At 36.1% G+C, this 20,528-nt stretch overlaps 1 protein-coding gene across 1 annotated transcript in view; it reads left to right on the plus strand.

Annotated features, from left to right (window-relative positions):
- LOC136832522 (lysophosphatidic acid receptor 1-like) overlaps positions 1 to 20,528 on the plus strand; it is a 377,394-nt gene that overhangs the window by 350,088 nt on the left and 6,778 nt on the right. Inside the window, 4 exon segments of the mRNA XM_067093444.1 lie at positions 1,189 to 1,332; positions 7,984 to 8,151; positions 8,582 to 8,775; positions 8,928 to 9,032. Coding sequence (XP_066949545.1) covers positions 1,189 to 1,332; positions 7,984 to 8,151; positions 8,582 to 8,775; positions 8,928 to 9,032 — 611 coding nt within the window.

Here is a 20,528-nt window from a genome sequence, read left to right on the forward strand (position 1 = left end):
CCCAGCTTTTAAGATCAGAGAAGCAGTAATTATTAAAATGATTGATTAGGGTAGTATGAGAATTTGTCACGGTACTGAGGAAGAAGTCATATCGGTTTGAAACCTTACCGTTTGCCGTGAAGGGTAGAGGCCCAGTTATTTAATTAATTATAATTAATTATAATTAATTATGATTTTTTTTGTAGATGTAAACGAAACTTTTCATCTTCCCCAAATGCATAATTTATGAAACAGAAAATTTCCAGGTATTGCGAAATGCATGGTTTGATCTGATTATGAAATTCAATAGAGTAAAACTTTACTTTAATTGCGAGGCCTGATTCCCGCCAGTCGCCGACCGGGACAGGTTACCGCCTTTTTCGGGGGTCCAGGGTGGGGCGAAGCCCCCCATGCCAGGTCAGGGCACGTCGCCTTAAGTTAGGTTAGGTAGGTAAGATCTCGTTAAGTCGGGACCTGGCATTATAGGACAGGTTATGTCTGTTTATGTATGAGGAACCTGCCCCTGTAGAGAGCTAGTGCCGTCAGTGCACCTCACGCGGTGTACTGTAGGCATTATTTAAGGTTCTTTGCAGCGTCCCTTCGGCCACTTGCTGCGACCCCTTTTATTCCTTTTACTGTACCTCCGTTCAAACCTTTCTAATCTCAGTTTCCTTTTCAGCTCTGAATGACCTCATAAGTCCCAGCATTTGGCTTTTGGCGCAAACTTTATATTCCATTCCATTATATATAAAAGAAATTGCCGTTGCCACATTACCATTTTCATTTATTCTCCATCACGATTTCTTATACAGCCTCTTTTACTGAACAGTTTCACAGAGATTTTCCAGGAGCCTTTGAACCCATAATATTTTGCAGTTATAGTCATTGTAATTGTAAATTCATTGTAAATATAAATTCGTTGTAATTATAGATTTATTGTAATTATAAATCCATTGTAAATATAAATTCATTGTAATTATAGATTTATTGTAAATATAAACTCATTGTAATTATAAATTCATTTTAATTATAAATTCATTGTAATTATAAGTTCATTATAAATATAAATTTATTGTAATTATAAATTCATTGTAATTATAAATCCATTGTAATTATAAATTCATTGTAAATGTAATTCATTTTAATTATAAACTCATTGTAAATATAAATTCATTGTAACAGTAAATTCATTGTACGACTGTTTTCCAGTTCCGCATTGTATGGAGTGCCTTGTTCTTCGGCCCCACGTTGCTTATCATCCTGGCCTACTGCCACATCTTCCATTTGCTCAACAACAGAGGCCTTTATCTCGTGAGCGCCGAGCAGAGGAACCAGCTGAGGAGAAATATCAAGGTGAGTGACTCGTTTGCCACCGTAGTTCGCTCTCTAGGATTTTTTTAGTTACGTCGTTATATTTGGCTGTGAAAACTTAACTTTTGTTGTCCGTGTTTTATTATTATTATTATTATTATTATTATTATTATTATTATTATTATTATTATTATTATTATTAGTTTCGGAAGTTATTTATTGGGTTTTGAACTGTTGTAGATTTGTTAAAAGTCATCGGTTGCATGATATGTTATATTAATATCTAGTTATTATTTTATTATTATTATTATTATTATTATTATTATTATTATTATTATTATTATTATTATTATTATTATTCAAAACGTGGGTAAAACGTGAAAAACAGAGGGGAAGAATGAAAATATGTTGATAAATTGACGAAAATTTATCCTTTTATAAACAGTAAAGAAGTGATAAAAAAACAAAGACACTGGTACTTGAGGCTTAGAACAAGTTTTTCAGACTTCAAACTTTAATAGCATCGACATTCATAACACCTCAGAGAAGCCTGCCTATAACATCGCTTTATAGAGAACAAAAGACCTCTGGTATGATGGCTGTATCTTAAAAAGTCTAGGTAGGTCGTTATTCCAGATTATGATAATTTCCATTAGGAAACTAGCCAAAATCTGCGATAAATTCTGATTTAGTATTTAGAAATTGGTCATCGTTAGTTTCAGACATTTTGTAGCTCTACAATTACTGTCTGTTATTTGCTACTTTTTTTTTGTAATTGTAGTTACGCTACGGAGAATTTATTCTTTTATCGAAACGGCCGAAGCTAAGGCACAGTGATCTGGGGTACCAATGAATTCACTAATGTTGCCCTTAACTGCAGTTGCAACATGTGTTAGAACCTCTTAAATATCTAGTATATTTAACTAGAAATACGAATGGGCTTTTCATCAACTAGAGACAATCATAAGCAGAAAGAATTCTTGAGCCGATTTGCCAAGCAGATCAATAATGCTGTTCAGTGCAGCACTGAACTTCTGAATTCGCCATTGGTAATTCAAGATGTCTTGGGGTCAAAAGAAAATGCAATCAGATATACTCGCTGTTGGAGTGCCTGTAAATTTTAAATCTAAACAAGCTGTAATATATGCTCAAAGAGATTTTTAACCATGCAATTTCACGACAGGCCTATTAATATTAATATTCATGCGGCAACTGCATTCGATGACGACAGTATTTCCAAGCCACCCTTTTAAACAGTTTCTTCTTCACCCTTGACTGAATGTTTGTCGTGTTCCTTCCATCCCGCTGCTGATTAGTTGTCACTTTGAGGATGTAAATTTGCTCATATCCCTCCCTTTTCGGCGCCGTTCAAGAAGGCGCCCCGAAAGCTTTCAAGTTATGAATATATTAGTGTCAGAGGACTTCGTAAGATTACGCTGTTAGTCAATATGGAAATTGCTTCTCGTTGCGGATTGACGGGACTCGGAATCTTTACTCTGGGGGGCAGATTGGAGAAAAGGGGATAAATATCAGATTAGACAGAAAAATGTGTTAGTGCAGAAATCTGTACTCTTAAAGGAAACTACCCAGATAGAGATTTACATTAAGACTGATGACAACTTTATTGTTTCGAATTCTTGACAGAGCGACGCGATTAAAGAAGTTTGTAATGGTTTAAGTAAGGCCATAGATAACACAGATATAATTTTGGAAAGTGAATCCTTTTAGTTTAACATTTTTGAAAGGTAAAATAACGGGAGAATAGAAGAATTAAATTAAAGCATTCCGGCATATTAAATCAACGAATGGCTAAAACCCTTTTCAGACAGTTCTTAACGGATTCTTGCAAACAAATTGCAGGACATTGCTGTAATTTGCTGTAATTTTCATTTATTCCCACCATTGAAAACCCCAAACTAACCCGTTTTACCCAATGGGGAAAAGACAAATACCTCTATTTATGTGGAACAAACCAAAACGGTCATCAGTTTTAGTAGGTAAGCTTTAACAAAAAAATAATGCCTGCTTGCTTAAAAAGGAAATCAAAATTTAATTGCTAACATTGCTCTATCGTTTTATAATGATGTGAAAGAGTCTTGTCACTGGCATCATTATAATAAGTACTTGGATATGACCAGTTATTGCAGTATTATTGGATTTTTATGCCGACTTTTCAAAAGGTTTCACTGAAACTCTTTCTTTTTTAGTGTTAATTTTTATAGTATTAGTTGATGAAGACTGGCCTTCTGTGATGCCTTACGGATGTTGCCTTATGAGACCATTTCATCATTTGTCACTATAACACAGGTGTCTTAATTTACAGTGATAACATTTACAATAATTGTTTTAGCAGGAAGTTAATACAATTCTAAAAATATATATAACATTTTATATAGGTTTGCGGTCACCATCAAATTCACAGTGGCCTTATAACATTTGCAATGGTTTGTTAAAAAGTATCTTATTTGATATTTCCTCTTGAATGAATGTCCCCTGAAAGGATTTCTCGACTGTTGCTAGGTCGTCCAAGGCGACTTGCGGTGAACTCCCAATTAGTATTTTGATTCTGGTCCTCCGGGCATGGCAGTGTTCATTCAGGTGCCGTTGATTGGTGTCTTCGATTTCAGATCACCTGAAGTGGAACAGAACAGAGCCAGTTGCCAGGAGAAAGTGACAGGGGCGGTTACGAGTTTAGAATGCTTGGAACCGTGAGGGGAAAATGGAGAGGTGTAACTTGTCCATGCTTTTTTTATTTGTTTTTCAAATTGATGTTATAAGTTCCTTGGCCATGTCTAAATGTCCGCTTCCAGACAAGTATCTACAGAGCTTTTATAGTTGGATGGGGTGTGTGTAAAATCAGAGTGGTGGAAAATGTGATGTTACATAGAACTGATAGATCTTCATCATAGGCAGTAAGAGGATAGGTCAGGGTTGATTAAGCTGGTTTGGTCAAGAAGAGAGAATTAAGGGCAACATAAGTAGAGAATTAAATGGAGCAAAAATTTTAGGGAGGCGACCAGCTGTTGGTGAGACATCTTTGTAGGCATGTGAACAATTGATGTTGAGAGTTTTCTGCACAGTGTTTATTTTTAATCCATCAATTAAAGCATAAAAGTTTCAGTGACTGGTGTAAGGTCTTTTAAGAGGAGCCATCTCCTATCAAGGGAAATGGCTTATTGGTTGAGAAATATTTTTTTTTAATACAAGTTCTAGTAACCTTTTCCCTCTTAGCAACCGGACTTCTTTCATAATCTTTTATTGTAAAATATTGAAAACCAAAATTTAAACCTGAAGAAAGAACTCCAGCAATGAACTGATGGTGACAAAATTCATACTCATTTAAGACGCTCTGACAACTGGAAATGAGTTGGTAGCGAAGAATAAAAGGCATTAAAACGTTCCATACCCTATTAAGGACCCGTGGGGTGACCACACAAATATTGACATTACTCCTTCTGCGGAAATTGGCTGCATAGAAAATGCTTCATCAGTTGGAAGTAAACAAAGTTAATATGACTGACCAGAAAATTTCCCACCCGCTGCTATTAAACTAATTGACTACATGAAAAGCGCTGAAAGTAGAATGATAGCGACAAACATTGACACTAAAAACCATCTAACCACTGAAACCGTATAAAAGCTGGCAAAATTAACACATGTTAATATGCCTTCAGCACTGAAATTTGAGTTTAATTACTGTATGGGTAGTGCTGAAAAGACTTCGACCACCATGAATGTAAATATGGTGAGTATTTTCACCTCAGAGTCTCTCGATATTGACATGACGGCTGACATTTGAAATGCCCTGAACGCAGAATGGAACCAACAGTAACCAGAGTTAGTTAAAATTGTAAAAACGAATCAAATCTCCCTCGGCAAAATTAAGGAACACTTCATCAGCAATTGCAGCGATCCTTTGTATACCACGTCGGTTAATTAGTGCCCCGCCCAGAAATAAATGAAAATAAAATTGAAAGTCGGAAATCAAACGACCGCATCAAAGACCTCGCTCATTTTCACCTAATGAGGGGATTGTTGCGTACGAAACGGGTGACTGAAGCGAGCTAATTCCAGCCGTTGGTATTTCCATCGCGTTACGGGACTTTTAGAGATTTTAGCCGAGGAGAATTTCAGTTCGTCGGTGCGACATCTTGTGAGATGGTTTTTTTTTTTTTAGTCTTCCATATTGGATTTTCACCGAGTGGAGCTGCAATACCCCCGTCCTTGGAATCTGGTTCCCCAATCTTTTATCGGTGCCTCTGGTATTGGTGGGGGGAGGGGGGGGGATTTTTGTCACTAAAGCTGAGATTAGTTGTGCGATTAGCCTGTCTTGCCATAAGCCTGTAGTAGATAAAGGAGATGGTGAATCTCTCTCTCTCTCTCTCTCTCTCTCTCTCTCTCTCTCTCTCTCTCTCTCTCTCTCTGTGTTTTTGTGGGAGGATGTTTGCTGACGAGAAGGGGGACAAATCCTTTCATATCCATGTTATAGAAACAGCTTAGAATAGCAAATCGTAGTTCTGTGAATTTATATTGGGCAAAAAATTATTGGTGAAGTAAATCCCATTTATTTATTCGTAAATATATCGTTTACTATGTATGTTATATATAGGGTTGTGTTCTTTGTTCATTGGAAAAAGTTATGCTTTGAGAATGATTAATATATATATATATATATATATATATATATATATATATATATATATATATATATAGAGAGAGAGAGAGAGAGAGAGAGAGAGAGAAGAGAGAAGAGAGAGAGAGAGAGAGAGGAGTTATGTGTGCCAGATACATATATATATATATATATATATATATATATATATATATATATATATATATATATATATATATATATATATGTGTGTGTGTGTATATATATATATATATATATATATATATATATATATATATATATATATATATACATACACATGTATTTTGTGCGCTCGCGCTTTAATGTATGTAGGTATGTATGTATATATATGAGAGATACTAATATATAAGTGTTTTTGGAGTACATATTTTTATTATTTTCTTTCAATTATCTAGTCATTTATCCATTTTTTATCTATATATATGTACTTTATTTTCTCTTTTTTCACATGTAAGCATTCTGTTTTCTGCAAATGATTGTTCCACATGATTGTTGTTACCTCATGTTGCATAATAATTAAAGTAATATTGAATAGGGTTGAACGTTGAAGAGTCTGCTCCGAGTTTCTAAGTTTTATTGAATAAATTGTGAGTTATTTTATTGGTGAGATTATGATGTAGACTTCCTGTTGAATGCGAATAAAATGCATCTAAGTTATGCACTTGGTTCTCGAGCAGGAAATCGGACGCAGGATTCTCAGACAGAAGACCCCCTACCTTTATATTTCCCCTTTCGTCTTTTGAGACTGTTGGCTCAGTGTCCTGTGAAAAGATGTCGCTTCGAGCATCTGCATGGATTAAAAGGAGAAGAAGAAAAAATCTGCTTGCTTTCGTTGTTGAGAAAAGAATAATCGCGTACGTAGCTTTCCGGTCGGTTGCGTTTCCACAGTGGCGGAGTCGCTTCTCCCATTAGCTTTCAGACTTCATCTGAAAGCGATTCATTGGATTCGTTTCTCGGGAACGTCTTTGTGATGCGTGAGTGAAATGATACAGAATTTTTTTATGAGAGTAATGGCATATCCTTTTTGGGAATGACTTGAATGACTTCTCTGATTGCGAAAGAGATGGGAAACGAAGCAGGGTTCGGTGGGGTAATGTTTTCAAAATTTCGTATCGAGACGGAAGGAGGAGGGAACCTCTGGATAGGACAGGGCCCCTCAAAGACTGGCTGGGAATGGTGACAGCAGGGTTTGGTCTCTCATATGGAAACAGAATAGTGACTCTGAAGCTCTCACACTTAGAATAGTGACTCTGAAGCTCTCACACTTAGAATAGTGACTCTGAAGCTCTCACACTTGAGATATACGATAGGGGCATGAAAGTTGTCCTGCGGAAACAGGATAGGATGACAAGAGGATATGGGCTTGTCTCTTCTCAAATGGAAATAAACTAGGGGCATGAAAACTCAGAATACAATGCTAGGAGGTTCTCATATGGCCACAGGGACTTGGATACCCTCTTATGGAGACAGGATAGGGGCTTAGAAAGGCTGGGATGCTCTCATATGGTGAAATGATGGGGCTGGAAGCTGTCTTTTGGTGATGGGGTAGCAGCTTGGAAGTTCTTGTCTGAACTGGGAATGGGCTATGAACCACATGGTGACAGAATAGAAGATTGGTGGCCCTTCCTTGGCAGCAAGATAGTGAATTGGAAAACTTGATATGGAGACGGATGTAGGGTGTAGAAACTCTCACAGGAAAATAGAATAGAGGCTGGGAAGCTCTTCTAAGGAGACAGGATCTTTAAAAGAAGTTGTGGTTTATATCTTTTGTGAATTTTGTATCCTTCTTTGCATATCTGTGTTTTTTTATATCTCATGATTGTATGATGAAGAGATGGAGAAAGGGCAAGGCTGTCGAATGTAGCTTGATGACAAGAAAAGGGTTTATCGACTTCCCTGCAAAGGTGATGACAAACCTTGAATAATCAGGTAAACAGAAGCTTTCACATCATCGTTTACCAGTTTTCTGAAGTTAAGGTAAAAATGAGCTGATAACACATATACCTGTACTACTAAATAGCCTTCTTACTGTACAACAGACTGTTCGAACGACAGCATTGATTGTCGGCACCTTTGTCATTGGATGGGGTCCAGCTGTAGTCAAGTTCCTGCTAATATGTGACGAGTGTCCCATAAAGCCTCATGAGATTGACTTCAACACAGCACTTGCCAGTGGGGCTACAGTCAATATCATCTACTGCCTGAAGGTTTGTATACAGAGTCTAGCTGTAATTTCCATTTGCTGACCCAAAGCTCAGACAATTACAATGACTTTTGGTTCAGATAATTCTTAGAAGCATTTTGGCCCTTATGTTCTTTCGTTGAAGTCAGTTTCCTCTGAAAGTTAGGTAGTGGTTTGACCCATTAAGAAATAAAAGCTAAAGTGGCCAAAATGCTGCTCAGTTGGTGGACTAGTGTCAGTAAATGAACAACTTGGTGTGTTGCAACGGTTAAATTCTGTCTTTCAAACAAACAATAGTTTATTGGTATGTATCCTAAGTAAACTGGAAATCAGGATAATTTTTATGTGTTTAGTAAGCAGAAAAATAATCCAGATTTTGAATGTAAGAGTAATGTGCAGTTGTAGCCTATAGAATGATTGTTTCCGTACTTACCAACATCGCCATTTTTTGGTAGGTCTTCACAGACACGTTCATTTACGCCCTCCGGCTGCGTGATATCCGGAAGGCTTTGCAAACCATGTGGGTTCTCCTGTGCCACAGGCTCCATGGCAACCAAGGACATGTTGCCAACATGTCATACAGGGCTTCGTCGAAATTTTCGTACACGGCTTCAACAAGGGTGTCCTCAGGTTCCCCAGGGTTACACAGGTTTGTCTGAATGATCATTCGTTCCCCCTCCACCTCCTCTTTACTTAGAAAGCAGTGGTTGACGATGCACTGTATAGAGTAGAATGTGAGATCTTATGATGTTCTTGCCTTCTTTACCGTTCAGTAATCCGGGATCGTGTCTGTGTCCCCAGGACGAGGCCATCGTTGACCCGTAAACCTCTGGGGCTAGACTCTATTTCTGACAACCAGATGCATTTGGCTTCTCCTAACAGATATGATCAGCACCAGCCATCCAGGTTAGTTTTTACCTACTTTTTTTTAATAATGCAGTATATGCTTGGCACTTTTTTTAATAATGCAGTATATGCTTGGCACTTTTTTTAATAATGCAGCATATGCTTGGCACTTTTTTTAATAATGCAGCATATGCTTGGCACTTTTTTTAATAATGCAGTATATTTTTTAATAATGCAGCATATGCTTGGCACTTTTTTTAATAATGCAGCATATGCTTGGCACTTTTTTTAATAATGCAGTATATGCTTGGCACTTTTTTTAATAATGCAGTGTATGCTTGTCACTTTTTTTAATAATGCAGTATATGCACTTTTTAATTGCAGCATATGCTTGCACTTTTTAATAATGCAGTATATGCTTGCACTTTTTACTAATGCAGTATATGCTTGGCACTTTTTAATAACTTTTTTAATAATGCACTTTTTTTACTAATGCAGTATATGCTTGCTTGCACTTTTTTACTAATGCAGTATATGCTTGCACTTTTTTTACTATTTAATGCTTGGCACTTTTTACTAATGCAGTATATGCACTTTTTTTACTTGGCACTTTTTTAATAATGCATATTCTTGCACTTTTTTTTAATAATGCAGTATAGCACTTTTTAATAATGCTTGGCACACTTGTTTTAAAAATGCAGTATATGCATTTTTTTAATAATGCACTTGTTTTAAAATGCAGTATATGCTTGGCACTTTTTAATAATGCTGGCACTTTTTTTTAATAATGCACTTTTTAATGATATGTTTCCTTGTAGTGTGAGTGTCTGTGTTTGTGTGTCAGTATGACAGGTAACTTGATGCCTCTAAAAGTGATGTCCTGGCTAAAAAAAAAATATAAAAAATTTTTATTTCCAAGTACATCATCTGCCGTACGTTAGTTTGCTTCAGTGTCAGACAATTTATATTAGATGCTTATTTTCTTTTACTTACTTAATATTTAGTCATATCACTACTACTTAGAATTTTTGTAGCCCTGTTGCAGTAGTTTAGCATGTGCATGTCTAAATCGCAGGCAAACACAAGCAAAGCCCAGTGGTCTTCAAGATCATCGAGTGTCGATTCAGATTTTAGATTTTAACCACATCAGACCAATTTGCATGGCTATATGTAAGACTTATTTTAAGCTTAGGAGTTACTACAATGGCTGCTTTTACATGTAGTTCCTTTTTGTATTTAGTAAATATCAACTTGGTTTAATTAGTTAGTTATTAACTGGTCTCTGAATACTTTGCAAAATAATATGAACATTTGTAGTTTCGATTTAGAAGTAATTCCAGTTTTTCAGTAATTCAGTGTAATCATCACAAAAGTTTTAACGTACCCTCGACTTCCCTTTCACTAATTTTCACAACTTGATCTCTGCTGTGAGTATAGTTCAAACCTGAGTAATAATGTATCAAGTAGTATTTAGAATAACATTAAAAGTTTCTTGTGGACTAAAGCTTTCTCGACTGAAGTATGAAGATGAATTTTTAATGGCCTCCTTGGACAGTTACGGTTCGTTTGCGACTTACAGAGGCAACAGCAACAACACCAGCAGCAGTTGCAGCAGTGTCAGCGTGGAGATAAGGGCGTACAGCACCAACAACAACAGTCACGATCTTCGTTTGAATACCCTCGTGGAAGAAACATCACTCGATCCCATCCTGGAAGACGAACTCGGTCGAACTTGACCTGAGAGATGGAGCGTTTGTCAAGCCCACAACTACGACTTGCAACAGAGGTCCGGGTTCTTTGCCTCTCGTAAAACTGCAGCTCTTGACATGAAGACGTAATTGTTTTTGATAAACAAACTTTGTGGTACTGCCCTACATGTTGGCAGTGTTACGTGACCTTGAAGAATGGCAGTTCACTTCCGAGATGACCTGAGAATCTGTGACTTGTGGAATGCTTACCTTGCCATTTTTCAAGCTGGCCAGTGTCATATTTCGCAAGGACCTCGAAATGCATTAACTTGATATGAAATATGATCTGCATGGAAAATGTACAGGCTCTTAGGGACTTGGTAAGAAAAGAGGAACTCATATATGCGCCACATGAACTATGTTGGTCCATTCATAATAAGAACAGTTTTCCATTTCTTTTTCTTCAGTGTTTAGTACCACCCACCGCATTACATGAAGTGATCACGTACCATATTTGGTACACATATGACAGGGTTCGTGTTCATGAATTTTTGTACTGAATGGTAATAGGTGTTAATGAATACTACGTGCCACTGTGAATACATTATGCATCAACTGTTGCGTAAGAGACTTCTAATGGATTATTCATCGCTGTTCTTTTACCTAAATGTTTTCAACTGTGGTAATATTCTTCATGAAGTATGAAGTCTTTGTTGTATGATAATTATCTGTTTCCCCCTAATATGCTTTCGTATCATTATTTTGATGCTATAGCTATGAAAATGTCCTACCTGGTATGGATGGAGCTCCTGATTCATAAGCTCTTGGAGGGAACGAATTTCAGATTAGTTAAAGTTTTTGCCGTCAGTATTTTTATATTACAACGTTACGTCTGTGGTAAAATTTAAATTTATTCATTTGTTAATTTATTTATTTATATATTTATTTATTTTTATTTATTTTAAGAAGAATCAACACTAACACCTCGGCCCTTAAATTTTAAAGAAATGATAGAAGATGGTTAACATACGTTGTTAAAGAATTGTTCATCCTGATGCTGCTTGTTCTGAAAGTTTCCGGACGGCTTTGAGAGGTTTTCCCAAATTACTTTTGAGAATTTGTATAGTCCCAAATTAGGCTAAAAATATCCGAAGGTTTAACGTCAATTATAATTTCTCTATCTTTGAAGTGGACGTCATAAACTTCTCATTTTAATAGAAACAGCAAAACGGTCATTTCAATTTGCACGTTGCACAGCGCAACTTGGTGGAAATATCCCTTAATTCATTTAGTTCTTGCCACTGATTAAACAGAATAGCCGAACAGACTGATGTAATTGTCCATTTGTTTTCGAATCAAATTTAAAACTACAAAACAGCACCCTTGCAATTAAACGAGGAAAGTTTCAGTGTTTTGTCCCGTTTATTTCATTTATGTATTTATATATATTTATTTGTTTATTTATGTGTTTATTCAGTGGAAATGATAGTCTTTTATCAGAAGAACTGATTCGTCTCTCTCATATGATGGATGTAGATTGGAACGCGTCTTTTCTGAAAACGTCTCATTCGAAGAACTATTTTTGAAAATATTTTCGTTAAAGGACAATGCATTCTCCTCCATTGTGAATTAATGCTATGTGAATAGTCCTCATGAGTCATTTAACAACTGTGTACTTTCTGGCCCCCTTCTGCAGACTTCTGGAAAACAAATAAAGTAATTATCATTGATGGAATTATACTGAGATCCATATTTTTGGATCTGATTCTCTCGTGTCACTGTTCAAATGTACTATTCCCCGTTTCCACGTACAATCAATAGCGTTAAGGACCCTGTTTATAGTCGTCAGTAAAACTTTAGGAGAAGAAGAGTGATTGTGAACTCGTAAACGTACAAATCCCTCAGCCACATTGCATGGCTTTGGTCCGGTTTCATTTTGACACGTATTGGTCATTCCTCTTGTTTCAGTGATTCTCCTCCTCTAGTGTAGTTTGATATTAGTAGTAGTAGTAGTAGTAGTAGTAGTAGTAGTAGTAGTAGTAGTAGTAGTAGTAGTATAGGAAGGCAGGAACAAAACTGCATAAAATGTAAACTCAAACCAGCGAGTTCTTCCTATCCATGAAACGTATTCCGAATGAATTTTCTAAGGAATATCATGTGTTTAATGATATTGCTTAGAAAGAAGTATGAATGGATTGATGTTGGCCAGCCACTTGTAATCTCTCTCTCTCTCTCTCTCTCTCTCTCTCTCTCTCTCTCTCTCTCTCTCTCTCTCTCTCTCTCTCTCTCTCTTCACTTAATCTAGCTTCTTGAGCGTGCGTTCCTGCGTATGATATTCTCTCGTTAGAAAAAGGAAGGTTAAATACATCATCTTCTCTTGCACATCGCCAGGCAATCTGGCTGAGGGCTTCTGCTAGGGGAGAGCCTTGTTGACAATCGTCTCTGCCTTCATCTGCTTTGTAAATACCAGTGTTAGTTACGTCCTCCAAAGCTGTGTTTGGTGAAAGATGTAACGTGATATCAGATTATACCCGCAGTCAAAAGTGTGGTTTCTCATTTGTCCTCCTCCGATCTGGTTAAATGGAAGTTTGTGTAACTGGATAAGATCCGAGGAATTACTGGCAGGAGTTTTGGTTGATAAATAATTGCTGGAGTTTTGTATGACGAAATATAATCACAAATTGGGTTTTCCTCTTTACCTTAATTCCATAAATTCCTTACGATTAGTGTATTTTCTATAGGAATATGCGTGTCAGAAATTCCATCGTGAAAGTGCGTTGTTTACACAACTGGGTTGCGCAACGTGTCAAAGGTACGGTTGCAATGTTTGCAAAGACTGTTAGTTCAAAACATGCAACAGGTAAGTAAGTATACTGAATTTGTGTTTTTGAGTCCTGTGTAGTTTAAATACCATCATTCTATTAATAAAAGATACTGGTAATGTCTTTAGAAACTTTAAATGGAAAAAATATGAAGAATAGGAAAGAAAAGAAACATATTATAATCATATTTAATTAGATGACTCTGGGGGTGGGGTTACCCCAACCAAAACATCTTTCGGAAGATTTATTTATTTTCGACACTCGTCTGATGTCATTCTTGAACGTGAATATTAAAGAAAATAAAAACAGGAAGGTCTTTAAATTACAAATGCAGTATAAGAAAAACTTAATTACGTTCTATGCAAGGGGGATGAACTTTTGTATGAATCTGAAGGTGGGTTTCTTAAGTTTGATAAGAAACGATTCCTAAATCCTAAGGTCTTGCTCATTCCGGGATTTGACGAGGATGTGGGAATAGAGTCTCTCTACACCTGTTCTATATATATATATATATATATATATATATATATATATATATATATATATATATATATATATATATATATATATATATATATATATATATATATGTGTGTGTATATATATATATATATATATATATATATATATATATATATATATATATATATATATATATATATATATATATATATGTGTGTGTGTGTGTATGTATATATATATATTATATGTATGTTTACTGTATATGTGTGCGTGTGTGTTTGTGTGTCTGTGTGTGTGTAATCCTGACATGTATGCACTGATAGATTTTTAATTTTACAAATCTCTCTCTTCTCTCTCTCTCTCTCTCTCTCTCTCTCTCTCTCTCTCTCTCTCTCTCTCCATGAAGATATTGTTGGGTTCTATCATGAGAAATCGGGTTTATGAAGGGAAAATTCTCTCTTCTTCCTGCAGCTAGTTCCCAGAATCGATCGCTTCCGCAAATGGAAACCGTGATTCCCAGAGCACTGTTTGCTCAGCATGTTGACTGGAAATTCTAAGTGGAGAAGCATCTCCAGTGTATCTTAACAGAGAAAGCGAGTTGTATTTTTCCCCTAAATCCAAGAATATGTTTATAGCTATTTGTTTCCTTCTATGTTTCATGGTGATTTAGATCTCTCTCTCTCTCTCTCTCTCTCTCTCTCTCTCTCTCTCTCTCTCTCTCTCTCTCTCTCTCTCTATATATATATATATATATATATATATATATATATATATATATATATATATATATATATATATATATATATATATATTATATATGTATATATGTATATAATGTATATATATAATATGTATATAATGTATATATATATATATAATATATATATTATTTGAATATATGGCTATATATATATATGTATATACATTATTATTTGAATACATGAATGTATGTATATATATATGTATATATATATATATATATATATTTAATATATATATATGTATGTATGTTCTATATAGATATATATATATATATATATATATATATATATATATATATATATATATATATATATATATATATACATATATGTATGTATGTATATATATACAATATATATATATATATATATATATATATATATATATATATATATATATATATATATTACATATATAATTGGAAAGTTAGGGACGCAGTTTTTTGCAGCTATGAACCACAAAGCAGAATCTAACCCCCAAACTCTCGAATGCCATCTGTCTAACAGAGAGTCCACACTCCCGCAGCCTAAATTTCCCTTAACCGGGTTCATTGCTATTTAACAGAAATTTATCGCCCTTTAACTCAGGGCTGACCTTCCCCCCCTTCCCCCTCCCCCCCATAAGGCTTTTAATAAGTACCCCGGGCTTACAGTGAGAGGAACCAAAATTACCAGGTTCCTTTTACCGGTAACCAGAATAGTGGGAGAGATTTCCAGGAAAGGCGCCTGCAGTGGAATCTAGGAGTCACATCTGCTAGAAATTATGTCATTTAATGCCAACAATAACCTGATAACTCCTTGATCCTTCTTTGTAGCAAGAGGCTGTGCGGTGACGTCATTCTTCCTGCCGCGAGTGAATTTGAGTCACCTGAAGAAAGGATGGAGGTTCTTCGTTTATTTTGTATTCTGATTTAAGGGTTTTCAGTGGTAAGCATCTCTAAAGAGCTTAAGGAGATTAAGTATCCCTGTGATTTTGTGAGAGATAATAATAGGTTAAATGACAAACAAGAAGACGAACGCGTACATCTGAGTTAGGTAATAATAAGGAAATATATATATATATATATATATATATATATATATATATATATATATATATATATATATATGTGTGTGTGTTTGCTTACAGTTATCCTTTTCTGCCCGTCGTTTTCTAATTTTCCACCATTTTAGAGAAAATCTGTATAACTGAAATATAACCAGTGCTTGGAAGAGATGCAGAACCTCTGGGTAAACGAAAAACTCTCAGACATTTCAGAAGAGAGAGATTGTAAATTTCAGAGTATTCAAATGAGAAAACTTTTACTATTCCTTCTGTTCTCGTTTGCCTGGGTAATGGGTAAACATTAACTGAAAATCTACAACCCCTTTGAGGTGGAGAACAATTATATTTACTTGGCGGAATTTCTTACCGCCCTGTAATAATGGAGAGAGAGAGAGCGAACCTTAATTCACACTAGTAAACGTTGTACAAAGCCCAGTTGGCAATTGAGTTGAGGTGCGTAGCGCTTTGTTGCCAGCTGCTGAATGGATGGGACAATTTTATCAATATGGAAATAGGCGTCAAATATAATCACACTCCGACGCACACGCATATATATATATATATATATATATATATATATATATATATATATATATATATATATATATATATATATATATATATATATATATAATATATATATATACTATATATGTGATATGTACTGTGTGTGAGGGGATCGATACTGCTGGTGAACCTTCTGTGTGGAAGTGGTAGGCTACCGTCGGTGTTGTGGAAGCTTTCTGCCCAGAAGTTCAAACTTTATTCAGAAGTTTAGGAATTGAAATGGCAGTGACGATTGCTGTGCTGTCCTCTGATAGCCACCCTCTGTCAGGGGAAATGGCGTACTGTCCGGCAGGACATTGTTTCTAGATGCTTGTGATGGCCGTCAAAACTCTCGCAGTTTGAGGGCAGTGAAACTTTGTGCTCAAGATTTGGTCCCAGTTTGCTTTCTGTTTTGTTTAATAAAATCTTAGCGTTTGTAAATTCTGTATTGAGACAATTGTGGTTTCTTGAGTTCATAATATAATAAAAACTGATAATAGTAACCACAATATTATTGACAATAAAAAACAATTTGCGTGTTAAAAAAATAAAAGGATACACATAGTGTACACACATATATATGTGTGTGCGTGTGCGCTAGCGCAAGTGTGTGCATATAATAGAATTTGTAACTTGCACCTGTCTTTGATAATCTTGTAAAGAAAGGATCTTTTATGCACTGAACTCCTTGTTATAGATAAGTAACAGGAGATATGAATTAGAGAAGAAAGGTTCCAATTCATATTCCTTGCATGTGATCTCCATCCTGGAAATGCAGAATAACAGAGGCAGAAGAGAAGCGAACGATCGATGGCTGGAAGTTGGAGAAGACAGAAAATACGAGTGAGCAAACGCATTACATGTCAACAGCCTCTCGGGGGAGGAATACTGGCACTCTTGGTGGTGCTCTCCCCGACCTCGAATGAAATATGAGAGGAAGAAGACTGTAGAGAATTGTAGCTCCTTGGCAACTCCGGTCTCTTGTGGACGCAGCGGGGTCTAAAGGAGGTTTTGGGAGTACGAGACAGGTGTCCCTTTTCTCTAGGGCCGAGGAAAGTGGAATACGTTGGTGTGACGTCAGAAAATATACATCAATGGCCCCCTGGAAATGTACATTACTTGAAGACGATATTGGTTGTAGGACATAAATGTATCTTCCTTCGTGATACGTGTCTTGTTGTGCTGTGGGATATTGGCCATTATTTATGGCCAGGACCTAAGTGGGTCCTGTTGACGGCTAACAAAATCGGCAGGTGTTTTTCCACGACCAGAGTAAGCTATGATTTTTGTAGTAAGCTTTCATTCAGGAATGGATTGTTATGTCCATTCAAAGGTAAATGCTAAGATTTTAACGTATTCGTTCAAGTCCCTCAGGCAGATTCATAGTGAATGGTTTACCCACTAAAGCAAGTAAATCTACATAATACATTACATAATACATTTCTATTCTTTGATGAAACGTTATGTTCACTTACAGGGCCATGAAGCTTCGGCATGAATATGAAAGTTGTATTAAATCAGTATAGTGGAAGTAAAACCTGTACTGATAAATAAAAGAAACACGTCAATTTTGCAAGAAAAACATTGATTATTTAATGAAAGCATTGTTTTTAAGTAGAAAATTTCTCCTCCAATTGGAACCATTCCTCTGGCCGGGCCTACACGGTGATCGTATGTAAAATCAGTTCTTGAACTGCACGAGAAGTAACATTTACATACGCACAAGTGATAAAACTTCAGAGTTGTACAAGCGATACAAACCTATCAATCGGCTCACATAGTAGAAATGGGCTGATATCAACTCTCAATGCAGAATAGAGTCGATATCAACTTGTTTCTTTTGATAGCAAAATGGGCAAGTTGACTGTCTTATCACCGAATCCAAACTAAAAGCCTAATGTCGAATTCTTGCCCGGGGCAAGTACACTTATCAGTTATAATTCCCCTGGGTGGAAGTTATTCCCAAGGTACAGTGAAATCGATGTTCAGGTATATTTATGATTATATATACTGTATATATATATATATATATATATATATATATATATATATATATATATATATATATATTATATATATATATATATATATATATATATATATATATATATATATATATATATATAAAGTATATATATATAAAGTGTGTGTTGCAGTTTGACATTCTCCCTGATATACCTAAGTAAGTTCCGCAATCTACGAGTATAAATTAAAGATAAGATTGCATCACTGCAGCCTCCATGCCAACAAGCTCTCATTGTGCACCATTTATATTTATTTCGACACTCAGAGAATCCACGAATAAAGATACAAAAGCCTTTGTTTCAGCGGCTCCTTTCTTGTGAAAGGGATGCCATTGTTGGTTTCCTGACTTTTCATTGTTTCCCTTATAACTTATCCCTGTATTAACATGGTAATGTTCGGGAAAAGTATTACAGTGCATGTGCCGGGAAGTTCCTTATGTAATCCTTTTGTTGTACGACTCAGTTTGCGTAGCTGTGATACATAATATAAATTTCTGTTTTCGTAGCGCCTTGGTACACAGTCTTTTCTTAAGAGCAGGCCTTTACGTTCTGCCATCCCCATCTCCTCCTCCTCCTCCTCCTCCTCCTCCTCCTCCTCCTCCTCCTCCTCCTCCTCCTCCTCCTCCTCCTCCTCCTCCAACTTGAAGAGGAGGAGGCGGCGGGCCAGACAGGTGATGATGTGTTCCACCTGAGCGTCGGCGCTGCTCTCGTTAGCAGGTGTGCCGTTTCTCATCGTTTGCCCGGGGAAGTAGATGTTGGATGCTGCATCATCGTCTCACTGTGGCATCGTAACTGGGCGAAAAAACATCTCAGCCACCCGTGAGAGATTGATAAGATCGAAGCTCCCTCCGCCATGGCAGGTTTGGTTCTTGGAGAAATCGTCGAAGACGTGGTTTCACATCTCTTTTCTTTGTTTTTTTTTTTCTCTGCTCTGATGGCGTAGCCAGAGTTCTCATAGATCTACGGGTTTTCCTTTTTTTGCGTGTTCTTAGAATCCCTGGTTATTATTTTCGTTCACGAACACCCGTGTAGAAATTGTCTGATGAGCTATTCTGCGTTGTCATCAGACGTGCAAATATCGCTTATTGTTTGCCAATCGTTATTGCTGAGTTTTTATGCAGAGCAGAATTATAAATTTGCCCTTGAACTTATGTGAGCTTCCTTCAACAGAAGGTTCATATTAAAGGCATTGACATTTGGGAAAAAATTCGTGAGTCAGAAGAGCTGAACTAATACGAATTTAAAATACCAAATTGCATTTCAGGGACAGATTTAGACCGTCTTCCGGAATATAGTCAGTGGTTTTTTTATCGGTGTATTTTAATTAAGAATGTCCTCTTTGTGAAAGTATTGTAAATATGATAGTGAATAAGTTAGCGTTGGATTTTTTTTTATCGTCGATTATTAAAGGTACAACCATCTGTCAAGAAGTAACAAATTGTCTAAAATTTCTGATATCTAACCCTTATGTTCTCCAGCTTTGTTATATTTTTTATTTATTTAAAGAAATGAAAGTTAAATGAAATGTTTATGTTTTTATCAAAAGTCAAAGCTCCTCTAAAAATTGAATGTCCCTGATTCAACCTGTAAAGTGTATTTAAATATAATTAACAAAGCTTGTTTCTGCAACGCTTGGTAAATTATCGTTCTTATCAAATACTGAAATTATATGGCTGCAATATTTTCAGTGATTTCATGATCTACTTACATTACATACGAGATAATTAGGTCCCCAATTTCGGAAAATGATGTGCTCAAAAGGGTTGATCCGCCCATGTATTACAAAACAGAGATAGGAGACTTTCCATATTGACCTCTTGTACTCGTATTCGACCGAATTCTGTTGCTGTAACCAAAAGCTACTTATTTTACCAATCAAAAGGAAAGAGTTTCACAAGTTTTACTGCTAAGTGTATCGAGTGTAGTCGTAACGTTTTTCAGCCTCAACTTATCGCAGTTGAACGGGCTCAGACCCAAGTCTTTAGAATCCAATTAACCGAAGATCATTGAAACTGACAAATACTTCTTGAACGCTCCTTCCACAGATGCCTCGGTTTTCACCTACGATGAGAAGACGTTCGCTGTTACCCAGTCCATGATGGATGCTTATAACGACAACGGATATGTTCTTATCAGGTGAATATGAGAGAGAGAGAATTTCATCGTGTGTTAGAGTTGTGGTCTTTGGAAGGGCTTTGTGAATATTGG

Source organism: Macrobrachium rosenbergii, chromosome 50 (genome assembly GCF_040412425.1).
Source record: "Macrobrachium rosenbergii isolate ZJJX-2024 chromosome 50, ASM4041242v1, whole genome shotgun sequence".
Taxonomy (NCBI): domain Eukaryota; kingdom Metazoa; phylum Arthropoda; class Malacostraca; order Decapoda; family Palaemonidae; genus Macrobrachium; species Macrobrachium rosenbergii.